The sequence below is a fragment of the Ictalurus furcatus genome, chromosome 14 (assembly GCF_023375685.1).
Source record: "Ictalurus furcatus strain D&B chromosome 14, Billie_1.0, whole genome shotgun sequence".
Classification (NCBI taxonomy): domain Eukaryota; kingdom Metazoa; phylum Chordata; class Actinopteri; order Siluriformes; family Ictaluridae; genus Ictalurus; species Ictalurus furcatus.
Window position 1 is genome coordinate 5,574,905 of NC_071268.1, and position 13,050 is coordinate 5,587,954.

At 42.9% G+C, this 13,050-nt stretch overlaps 1 protein-coding gene across 3 annotated transcripts in view; it reads left to right on the plus strand.

Moving 5' to 3' along the window:
- peak1 (pseudopodium-enriched atypical kinase 1) overlaps positions 1–13,050 on the plus strand; it is an 88,644-nt gene that overhangs the window by 65,284 nt on the left and 10,310 nt on the right. For all 3 annotated transcript variants that reach the window (XM_053642386.1, XM_053642385.1, XM_053642387.1), the window contains one exon: positions 9,534–13,017. In XM_053642386.1, the coding sequence (XP_053498361.1) occupies positions 9,674–13,017 (3,344 nt within the window). In that variant the 5' untranslated portion in view covers positions 9,534–9,673. The remainder of the gene's footprint in view (positions 1–9,533; positions 13,018–13,050) is intronic.

Below are 13,050 nucleotides of genomic sequence, written 5' to 3' on the forward strand. Positions count from 1 at the left end.
ATGAACAGCCGGGGAATTCTGGAGACCTCTGCTGTGAGACGCCGTTAGCCGCAGTGACACATCGTTTTTTTTTTTTGTTTGTTTGTTTTTTTTTCTTCTTCACTCTTTGTTGTAATTTCTCTGTTTTCTCTTCATTCCACCTCCCTGGGCTATGATATCCATTAATGACTTTATATAAGCCTCTGTGCATCGCATTCTAATGCGAGGATACTGATGAGAATTAGCTCCATGTGGGTGGTCTGGGGTGTAAAAAGAAATGTGCTTCATACAGGCACTTCATTGCTTTTTCCGTTCAGTGCTAATGGGTTTAGTCTGCTCCATGCACTAGTCTCAAAGATCTGGAGAAAGAGAGAATACAGAGACTCGGTTCTGTATCTTGTCTTTTCCTCCCTCGATAGTGTTACTGGTACGACTGACCCGTCCCTACAGACTCGCCTTCTAGACCTCTAGGATTGTTGAAATTAAATTGTGTGTTTATTAACCGGTGGATTAGCCAGTGTTCAGTGCTTCTGGATATCTGGGTGGAGGTCAGAGGATCGAAATATGCTTAATATACTGTATCTGTAATAATATTTTAGGTAGTTTAGGTAGAGCAGTCGATAGTACTCATCGTTGAACTGTTAATAACTTTAAGTTAAAACCATCATGAATTCAGAAACGACTCTGACGCTCATATTCATCAACGGATTATTCAGCAAAGCTCATAAGTTCCTGTTTACACAGTTGCACTTCCCGACTATATAGGACATGGGGATAATGATAATGACGTATACATTACAGCACGGTGAAATTCTTTTCTTTTCCCAGCATGCCAGGAAGTTGGGGTCAGAGTGTAGGGTCAGCCATGATACAGCGCCCCTGGAGCAGAGAGCGTTAAGGGCCCAACAGTGGCCCTTTATAGAAGGGAAACGATTTATAATCGCACTATCCGGTGTTACTCAGATGAGGACGGGTTCTTTTTGAGTCCGGTTCCTCTCAAGGTTTCTTCCTTGTCGTCTCAGGAGAGTTTTTCCTTACCGCCGTCTCCTCTGGCTTGTACATGCAGAATTCTGTAAAGCTACGTTGTGGCAATGTCCATCATTAAGAGCGCTCTACAAGTAAAATGGAGTTTAATTGATACGACGGATATTAGGAATCACTTGGGAGTTCTACCCCTGAAACTACCACGGTATATACTCTTTATTGCCCGTATGATGATCGGAGTTTCTATTTCCACATTTACTTCCAGAAACACACATTTCTGTTTTTCACTGTTAAATATTGATTGATTGATAATATATTAAAATCGTTTTTGTGGGCATTTAAAAAAAAAAAAAAAAAAGTCAAATCCTCAAATCGTTGTTATTGTTGTTGTATTAAATGCGTCACTGGCACTTTGTAAGCCAACCTATATATTGTGATACATTTCCTGTCTCATAGAAACGATGATTTGATATTTTTGTCACGTGGCCCACCCCGACACCCCGTATTCTGGAACAAACTGTATTAATTCCGTGGCTCTCAGCGCACCATTCAGCACTCTGAATACTGCATCTTTAAGCACAGCAGCAGTATCTGGATAGACGGCGGACTGCAGTATTAGTTTCACACGTTCGAGCCATTTCTTCAGTCAGATCTGTGCTATTCTATACTCCAGGACGAGCTAGGATGGAGTAATCTGCATAAACATGAATCAGGTTTTTGAACTGTAACTGCAGGACAAAGCCAAAGCACACATTCATATTAACCAAACCAAACTGTTCTGATGACTCACTGGGTTGTTTTTGTTTTATAATCTTTTCAAGGCACTGGCTGAAATCATCAGCTCTCTCTCTCTCTCTCTCTCTCTCTCTCTCTCTCTCTCTCGCTCTCTCGCACTCTCGCTCTCTATTGTGTTTCTGAATTCCTGAGTTAAATTGCCACAGTTTTGGTGTCCCTGAGCGAGCAGCCATTATCTGGCTCAAACAAGCATGAAGAACCACATGAACTCTGACAAGAGAAGGAGTAAAAATAACTCCATAAAGACCAGCAAGTTTATCAAATGGTGGGATGAATGTATAAACCTTATAGTCATGAAATTATAATCCTGGCACTGAGGAGCAGTGCAGCACGGTGAACAGGAGCGGCGATCAGATGACCTGAGTGAGTGATGACCATTGATGAGGTGGTTGGATGATGAGACATTCGGATGCCTGTGAGATTTTCTTTTCTTTTATAGCCTTGTCTACTTGTATTTTAAGAACAAAACTCGCAAACGGTTGAGTCATGGGGATGACTCATTCCTCCGAATAGCACTAATACTACAGTGCATATAGAGTGAGGAATACGTTTAGACTACTAATACGACTGTGCGCAATAAATTATAAGTATAGGTAAACAGTCTAGATTCGTTAGCCTTTGTAAGTGATATTATGTAAGGGATTTTCATCCAAATGGCAAGCGGCTTTGTGTTGTATTTCCAACAATATATTGTCAAATATTACAGTGCCCTCCAGTAATATTAGCACCCTTGGTAAATATGAGCAAAGAAGGATGTGAAAATTAGTCATTCATAACAATGGGTAAGAGCGAGGAATATAGCTGTGATGTGTGGCAAAAGGTTGTTGAGCTTCACAAAATGGGGCGTGGCTATAAGAAAATAGCACAAGCATTGAAAATGCCCATTTCCACCATCAGGGCAATAATTAAGAAGTTCCAGTCAACTGGAAATGTTATGAATCGACCTGGAATTGGACGTGTGTCTATATCGTCTCAACACACTGTGAAGAGGACGGTTCGAGTGGATAAAAATCTCCAAGGATCACAGCTGGAGAATTGCAGATGTTAGTTGCGTCTTGGGGTCAGAAAGTCTCCAAAACTACAATCTGAAGTCACCTACATCACCACAAGTTGTTTGGAAGGGTTTCAGGAAAAAAGCCTCTACTCTCATCCAAAAACAAACTCGAGCGTCTTCAGTGTGCCAGACACTACTGGAACTTCAAATGGGATCGGGTTCTATGGTCAGATGAAACCAAAATAGAGCTTTTTGGCAATAAACACCAGAGGTGGTTTTGGAGCACACAGAGAGGTAGCCATATGGAAAAGTACCTCATGCCCACGGTTAAATATGGAGGTGGATCTTTAATGTTTGGGGCTGTTTTTCTGCCAGAGGATCTGGAGATTTTGTTAGGATACACGGCATCATGGACTCTATCAAATATCAACAGATATTAAATGAAAACCTGACTGCCTCTGCCAGAAAGCTTCAAATGGGCCGTGGTTGGATCTTCCAGCAGGACAATGATCCAAAACATACATCAAAATCAACACAAAAATGGTTTACTGACCACAAAATCAAGGTCCTGCCATGACCATCCCAGTCCCCTGACCTGAACCCCATCTCCAAACTCATCAGGCATCATAGGAGAAGACTCAGAGCTGTTATCTTGGCAAAGGGAGGTAGCACAAAATATTGACTAAAAGGGTGCCATTATTTGTTGCACACCTATATTTAACAAAGATCTCACATCTGGCACACAGAGATAGACCCCCCCCCCCCCCCCCCAAAAAAAAAGAAAAGGCTAAACAAATAAAATCTTTGTGTAAAAGAATAGCAGAAAATTGCAGGAGGTGGCTATGAGTCATGCCGTGTAACGCAGGAGAGGAAAGGAGAGCAGAGCTTCTACTTCGAAGGCTTGAATAATGACTTGAATTTCCTTTTGTTCCAGACAGTGCGCGATGTTTCCTGTAGGTGGAGATCCAGGAGCAGAAATAACAGAGTTCCCAGTCAGCTAACACACACGCAATAGTTTCAGTGGTTAATTAACATAATCTCACACCAAACCTTTAATTGGAGTGAATGTAGTGTAAGTAAATAAAAACTCACCATGAAACCCTGGTTATGATGAAATGAACAGTTAACAGCTGTGGATCTAATCATAAACTGACTCGCCTTCCCTTAGGATCATGTCAATCATTCCTATTTATCAAAATGCATCACATGTCCAGTCCTTATTATGATTTTTGGTCATATGATTGGGTCAGTACACTGGAGCTGTTCCTGATGTATTGTGGCTGACCAGGGCGTTGCCATGGTGATATGTTTAGAACCAGATCTGAGCACCGTGTCCCTGACTGGGAGCCACGCCCACTTTTTCACTTGAGCTGCAGGAGAAGCCAACCCCTTCTCAGTCGTTCTCCCCTTTGTGATGTACGAGTTATATAACTGCTCATAAGGGTACCGACTCTGTAGTTACGCTCCTGGAGACGTGACTTTTAAGCATGCACAGGTTATTTAATTCAGCTCTTCTCATTATTCTAAAAAGGAAACGTTTTAGTTTTAACAAAGCATTTTAGAGAAACGTGCCTCGTGCCTTTAACGACCTCAATAGGCGCTTATTCAGAGTTTCGTTTTCCTCCCAGCACTGTATATTTGCTATGACCAGAGAGTAAAATAGAGCAGTACTAATATTTTAAAATGGATGGATGGGTATTCAGTTATGCTCCAGATGGGACACGTTCACTCCATTAACCTCCCATTACCTTAACACACACTGTGGTTCGAATTGCTCCTTTCTTTCACTCGTTCCCTGTTGACTGTATCGCTCTGCAAGAAATTATCTCAGCTGATACAAATTATCGTGGATATAAAAAAAAAATCGAAGTAATATTTTCTCTGTATTAATGTTTATTTATTCGCATTTCCTTATTAGCGTCTTTATTAATTAAAAAAAAGGTTGACGCCTAATTCTAGCTCAGTCTACTCATTTTAAGCTTTTTGTCTTATAGTTAAATTTAAAAAAAAAAAACGAGGCAAAATAGAATAAGCCGATTTTAAGCATGAAATTAGTAAAGAAATAAGCTTTGTGGTCTTATTTTATTTTTTTTATATAATCAAATAAAAGAAAATTTTCGAATATTTGTTATTATGAAAGATATTTTACTTGCTCGTCTGTTTTATTTTTATTTATTTCTTATATAATCTCGTAAGAAATATTAGAACATTCTCTTTTATTTAAGATATTTTTTACTTGCTTGTATGTTTATTTTTATTTATTTTTTGCGTCGAGGGAGAAGCAGTACAGAAGACACGGGGTTGAATTAAGACAACGCTATTAGGTGAAACAACAACAAAAAAACCCCATCGACATGAAATTAGATGAAAGATATTTACCTAGCCATGCTAATCCATTCATTACTAAGTGTAAAAAAAAAAAAAAAAAAAAGAATACAAAGGTTTAAATACACAAGTAGCAAGTATGAGTTGGCTATGATGATGGTTAAATGCCATTAAAAAAAAAAAAAAATTGAGCTTGGCCTGCCTGGTATCCATCCTGACGAGTAGATTTCGAGCTGAAAGAAATCAGCGTGCGTTGTGTCACATAGCGTGGAGGTAGTATACATTCTCTAAACCAGGGGGGTCCGATCTTATCCGCAAAGGGTCAGTATATGTGCAGTTTTTTATTCCGAACAAGCAGGCGTGACTCGTAAATAAATCCGAATAAAATAAATCTCTTCATATAAACAAACTAAGGCTTTGCCTGAGCTCCTACCTAGTTTATTTATTTTTATTTGGGCTCCAATGTGTTGACCAGTAGCTGAAATCCTTCATTTTCTACCACAGAAAATGGCCTCATATCCTTTGCCATAAAAACACAGATGCACCTTGTGATCTCCGTGGCTCTAATCGATGGGTTTTATCTCTTCTCGCTCTTTAGTTGGCTTAATATGCAATTTACAATTCTGTAGTGTATTATTTAAATATTGCACATTGTGTTTAGTGTACATTGTATTGCATATATATAGCACACAGTATATAATATACACTTGCATATTCACACAATATCCTATTCTATTCAACGGTCCACAGTTCTGAAAAGATATAAGTCACTCAAACCACACTGTTGCAGAGAGACTGTAATTATGAGGGACTGCGGGTTGGCTAATGTTACCATCAAATCTTGCTAATTATTCATCAGTGGAAATAGGCAGCGTTTAAAAAGAGATATGTGGCACATTATTCATCGTTGTGCAGCACGAATACCACACGCCAAAAGAACTTTCTTACACTGCTCGACTCAGTAAAAAAGGAGAACAAATAAAGGAAAAAAAATTCATCGCAACCTCTGAGCGCTCAGCACGGGTGTGAGCATGGGCGAGACACGTGAGCCGAGTGACCAATTGTCATGCCAACGTCGGGTCACGTAAAGACTTAGACATGTACACGTATAGGAATCAAAGATACACAAACTGGCCGTGGCCGGGTGGGGGGGGCGGGGGGGGGGTCAAATTTATGTTTTATTAAAAGTATTCTATGCCCCTGGGATGGGGAATCCTCAACATCTACATCTACACTTGCCGCCACCATGTTTGCTACTAATGCTACAACTTGCTCGCTGCTATCACGCCTGTAAAGCGAGGTCACAGTATACAGCTTCAGCGTCCCTGCTGTTTAAAACATGTATCCCTGTTTCCCACTGAAGCTAAGCAGGGTTGAGGCTGGCCAGTATGTGGATGGGAGACCTCCTGGGGAAAGCTCAGGTAGCTGCTGGAGGTGGTATTAGTGAGGCCAGCAGGGGGCGCTCACCCTGTTTGGTGTCCCTGTGACAGGGACACTATACTGTAAAAACGGCTCCGACTTTCGGATGAGACGTTAAACCTAGGTCCTGACTCTCTGTGGTCGTTAAAAATCACAGGATACTTCTTGTAAAGAGTAGGGGTATAACCCCAGTGTCCTGGCAAAATTCCCCCACTGGCCCTTATTTATCACGCCCCCCTGATTATCCCCTGAATTGGCTACATCACTCTCTCCTCCCCTCTCCACTCATAGCTGGTGTTCTGGTGCACTGTAGCTGCCATTGCATCATCCAGGTGGATCCTACACCCTAGTGGTGGTTGAGGAGATCCCCCCCCCCATACTATGTAAAGCTCTTTGAGTGTCTAGAAAAGATCACTTTAAATGTAATGAGTTGTCACTGACCTTATTTCTATCTGTTTTGCTTGTTCAGACTGTCACTATCTGTGAAGTTCTTAAAATCCCACATAGGCTTGTCGTCTAGCTAACATGTCCTATAGCCAATCTCCTTTTCTTTACCTCATACAAACCACAATTTAGCTAACTAACAAGCAGTTAACGACTATTAAAAACTTGATTGCTAGCTATATTGATCATAATTTGCCACAAATTCCAATTGTAGCTAGGTGGTACAGTCATGTGAAAAAATAAGTACACCCCATAAATGATTGGCGCTTTTTTTTTTTTTTGTTGGCATTTGATCATCTTTGAAACAGTGATATAATAACTTAATAAAGATAGAACTTAATAAAGCTGATGCACTTGAACAAAACTATGAGGAAAATGAGCTTTTTCAATAATTTATTCAACAGAAATATCAATATATGTGATATCCTTCTGTGGAAGGCCTCAGAAGCTAGTATTGCCTCCGTTAGCAGAAATAACTTGTAGGTGTTTTGCATAATTGTCCACCAGGCTTGCAGGAATTTTTGACCACTCTTCCATGCAATATTCTTTCGGTTGCAAGATGTTTGAGGGTTTTCTTGCATGTACGGCCCGTTTCAAATCCCCCCACAACGTTACGATGGGACTCAAATCCAGGCTTTGACTAGGACATTCCGTAACCTTCCATTTCTTCTTTTTGAGCCGTTCCTTGGTGGATTTGCTCGTGTGCTTAGGTTCATGATCCTGTGGAAAGGACCACTTTTGGTTCAACTTCACATGACCTCACGTTATCTTCAAGCACTCTTTGATATGATGCAGAACTCCTGAGTTGAATCAATGAACGCAAGCTGTCCAGTCCCTGAGGCTGTGAAGCAACCCTAACCCATAACATTTCCACCACCGTGCTTCTCCTGAAAAGCTGTCTTTGGTCAGCGCCAGACATGTCTGCTATTACTGTGGCAAAACAGCTCTATCTTTGATTCGTCTGTTCAGAGCGCATTATTCTAAATGGCCTAGTAGTCTTATTATTCTAAAGCTGTAGTCTTTGCAAAGGATTTTTCTTGGCATGCCTCCCGTGCAGGTCAAATTTGTGTAATCTTTTTTAAATCCCTTGCCAGACTCATAGGCATCCACAGCCTTTTTTTCTGAAGGCCTTACAGAATTCTAGATCTTGGCATGATGACACCATACACCTCAATAACAAAGGGAACACCAGACACTAGATATGAGAGGGGTATAAATAAGACCGGTTCCACCTGCACTCCCTAAGCAGGTTCTAATCACTGGCACCCGATCTTCAACACCTGATTCTAATTTTATGGATTTGAACGGTGTACTTAGTTTTTCCATGTGACTGATCAGTTTTTTTGTTCATTTAAATTGTGAAAGTTACTACAAAATGTCAAGTTTGTGTCATTTGATCGTGTATTACCATTATTAATGGTCAAAGATGTTTCAAATGAATGTTTCAAAGAGGATCAAATGTTTGTCCAAATATGTATAAAAAAAAAAAATAATGCAGAAAATTCCATGGGGTGTACTTATTTTTTCACATTAACTGTATCTTCACTCTGAAACTAACTGTTTCACTCTGTATATGAATAAATGAAAATGTAAAAGTTTACATTCTGACAAGCATAGGACAAGGACAAACTTTCTAAATTGGTCATGATTTCCTATAAGCAGTGTCTCAAATCTTTTACTATGATTTTATGCTTAAAAGAAGTTTTACAAATCCTTCATACAACTGTATAAGATTAGAACAGTTACATAATACTATTAGTTGTATTTGACTTTTAACTGCCAATATTAACCATTTTGTAAAAAAAAAAAAAAAAAATCATGTTGAAAACAAAAGCATGTTATGGCAGGCATTTTGCATATGAGCATAGTTGCCATCAGATATAATACCAACCCTAAACATAGAGGGACTTAATTCGGTCAAATTATGTTCTGGTTCTGTTTCTGTCAGTAGTAGTAGTTCTTATTTCAACATACTTTCTGCATTCAGTTTCTCTAAATGAAGTTCAGGCCTGGGTTGTGTGTGAGTTTCAGCGTGTTGAGCAGTGGCACATAACTACATGCAACTGGTCTTAGCTGAATGCTAAATATAGAGCGGAAAAATGCTTCTCTCGCTCTCTCCCCCTCCCCCCATCCTCCTCTCTCTCTCTCTCTCTCACTCTGTGTGTGTGTGTGTGCACATATCCACCTTGTTAGTGATGCATAGCCCATTTTATATCTGATGCATTCATACAAGAATATACAACTTAATTCTGTCAAATTGACAAAGCCCGTTTTACAGTTTAATATCATGTTACTTTCAGATCAACATTACCTGAATATATGTGTAACGTTTTTGTTAAAGAAACTGAACACACACAAAAAGTACATCGTTCTGTAGTCTCATGGTGGGAAATTGTTTTTAGTGTGGTTCTATTAAAATATGCACACTGCACCCCCTGCTGGAATCTCACAGCTAATGCAGGTCTTAATATCGGAGTGGATTTGTTCATTGAATACACAATTAAGTAATGTTGTAAAATATCACACCAGGATAACACTGTTTAAGCTATTTCAGTAATGAATAGCGTCTTACTGTTGAATATTTCTTTTTCAGGTGGACTTGTCAGTGTTATAAGTGGAAGTTGTTTCCCTGCCCCTAGCCTGTAGCAGCTGTGAGCAGCAGTGGTGTACCAGCTGTGTCTGTGATGGAGCGCTTTCCTGTGCACTGAGTGTGCTGCTGTCAGCACTGCAGACATGTCTGCTTGCAACACATTCACTGAACACGTGTGGAAACCTGGCGAGTGCAAGAACTGCTTCAAGCCCAAGAGTCTGCACCGCCTACCTGAGGGGGGTCCACACAAGTGTCCCCCTGAACCAGTCCTCACCCAGCACAGTCATACCTCCACAGGAGGCACAAATAACATTAACCACCCAAGCCACTCACCCACAGGGGGCAGGGCTATCATCAACGCTAACCTTGCTAGCAACTCTCAGAGAAGCAGCAGTACTTCCCGTTCTGGCCAGTTCCGCCCTCCTGTAGCAAAAAAGCCCACAATTGCGGTTAAGCCCACCATGATGCTCCCATGCTCTGGATTGGGGCTAGATTTAGAAGGAAATCCTCAGAAGCTCGTAGAGGGGGCAGAGCCTGGAAAAGCTTCAGCTTTTACCATTTGGAATCGTAATGGCTTAAACCGGAAGAGGCCCTCAGAACCAAACAACAATGAACGAAACGATGAAAGGGTAGACATGCAGGGGTTTGCTTCTCTCTGTCCCCCAAGCAGTAACAATAACAATGGCCTAACGGATGTGCTGAAGGAGATTGCAGGTTTGAGCTCAAATCTGAGCTCCAGCAGGGACGATTTCTTGGGCCGGATCAGCTGCTCATATAGGCGCTCCTTGGAGAGAGGCTTGCCTGCGGCCAGCTGCCTGACCTTGGGTCGTAGCAGCAGTGCAAATAAACGTGTCTCTTTGAGTGACAGTGCAGAGATTATCAGTTCGGAGGGGGGACGCTTCTGCTACCCAGAATTTTCCAGCGATGGAGAGGAGGATGAGGAATATGAAGAGGAAAGTGAGAGTGATGATGATGGTGAGCACGAGAGCTGGGATGAGAGTGACGAAGAGCTTTTGGCTATGGAGATCCGGATGAGGGGTCAGCCACGTTTTGCTAATTTCCGTGCTGCAACTCTGTCTCCAGTTCCCTTTGCAGCTGGTAAGAAGTGGAACACTGTGCCTCTGCGGAACCGCTCACTGCAACGGATCTGTGCTGTTGACTATGATAGTTATGATGAGATTCTGAATGGCTATCCTTCCATGGACTCCAGTGGAGCACCTAGCCTGCTTCCATATGGCTCTGACCCCCAGGGCAGTGGATTCCTGTCTAACTCCGAGTCCATCACCTCACCAGAGTCCTCATCATCTCTACCTGAAGACTCCTGCACATCCAGCAGTGGCAGTAGTGTCTCCCGTAACCAGCCTAATGGTTTACACCCTGTTCCAGTTAGCAGAGACTCTGCAGTTCAAGACCCAGCAGGCCGAGCATTGAGCTCACCTAAAGCCACTGAGACACACAAAGCTGTTCTGGCCATCCGATTACAGGATCAAGATATTAATCAGAGAGAGGGTGGACCTCTTCCACAGGCACTCCCTGGCCAGCCAATCACAATAAGCTTTAGCCCAACGGAGGAGCAGCCTAAACCATACAGAGTAGTGAGTTTGGAGAAGACTCCCATCTGTAAGCCTTACACTGTGGTGGATGTGTCAGCTTCCATGGCCAGCACTGAGGAACGAACTACTGAGAGCGCTGCCAAGCCCAGAGGCCCAATCACAGCACTGGGTCCCCCACCCTACCCAGGAGCCTCAAAAAACATCCCCCTGTCTGCTTCTCCTCTCTCCCCAAAATCACCTATATCACCCAAAACTCCACTTTCTCCTAAGTCTGCAGTAGTGTCTCCAACCACTCCAATATCTCCATTCACTTCACTTTCTCCATCAGTACCAGTCTCTCTAAGTACTGCCTTAGCCAATGCTGCTACATCCAGCCCTTCTTGTAAGAAGTCTGGGAACATTCGTTACCAAGAGGTGTGGACATCCAGCACTAGCCCTCGGCAAAAGATCCCCAAAGTAGAGTTGCTTAGTGGTACGCCGTCTGGGTCATCAGTCCCTCCCAGACATGGCAACCATAAATCAGCTCCCACCTCCCCTGTTGCTGGTATCTCCTCTTCACGCACCATACCTGTGAAATCACCTAATTTGTCAGAGATCAAATTTAACAGCTACAATAATGCTGGTATGCCTCCTTTCCCAATCATCATCAGAGATGAACCCACATATGCACGCAGTTCAAAGAATGCAGTGAAAGTGCCCATTGTGATTAACCCAAGTGCATATGATAATCTGGCTGTGTATAAGAGCTTTCTGGGTGTAAGTGGGGAGTTGCCACAGACCAAGCTGGGAACAGGAGGTCGAGTACCCAGCCACACATATGAGGAAATCGGGAACTCTGAAAATGCTCAGTCCTCACCCATAGAACACAAGCCCACCAGAAAATTTGTCACAGCTGATACTAAGGAAGAGCTAAAAGCTAAAAGTTTCCCTGAGTGCAGTACAGCAGCCAACATTTCAGTTACTGTTTCCAGTCCTAGGACAAACATTGTCCCCACTCCTAGCACTGCCTCTAGCAGTCTGACAAAAAGCAGCTCCATTAAACTCAACAGTAGCTGTAACCCCAGTGAGGATTCACCTGCGGCAGGAAGCAGTGAGTGCCAGACCTCCACTAGCACTGGATCAGGGCACAGGGAGAAGGCCAGCATGGTGCTGTCTCAAATAGTAGCCTCTATCCAGCCACCCCAATCTCCTCCAGGCTCACCCTCTGCTTACAGCAAGACATGTAGTGCTGAAGAGCTCTACTCTCTTCCCCCCGATGCCACTAAGGGTACTCTCAGCAGACCCAAATCCCTCCACTGCCCTACTGAGAGTAGCCTGTCCAAATCTCACAAGGACACGCCATCCAAGCTCTTGCCTAAGTCTCAGAGCGCCTCAGCAGCTGAGGCTTCTACAAGTCCAAAATCTGAACCCAGTGCCCCTTTCCCCCCACCCAGATCCACCTCTTCTCCATATCATGCCAGTAACCTGCTTCAGAGGCACTTCAGCAACTGGACCAGACCCATGGGCTCCAGGCCCAGTGATGGAGAGGTAAGCCCTGTGGCAGAAGGCAGACGCTCAACTGACATTAACAGGCCCAAACGTTGGATCTCTTTCAAGAGCTTCTTCCGCCGGCGGAAAGATGAGGATGAACAAAAAGAGAAAGTGGAGAAAGAGAAAGAGAAAGGGAAGCTGGTGGGTTTGGATGGGACTGTTATCACCATGCTACCTCCTCCTCCTCTCCAGAGGCAGCACTGGTTTTCAGAGTCAAAAACAGATGATCCCAACCAGAAACCCACCATTATATTCACCTATAAGCCAGACAGTGGATCAGGAGGCGATGGGGAGGCAGAGCTCAGGGTGGAGGAGAGTAGTGCAGGTGCAGCTGGAGTGCTGTCATTCAACCAGTCAGGCCCCCCTAAGAGCAGAGCCAGCCTCTTGATCAGCAAAGTGATGAGGTAAGTGTTCTCTCTCTCCCTCTGTCCATCTCT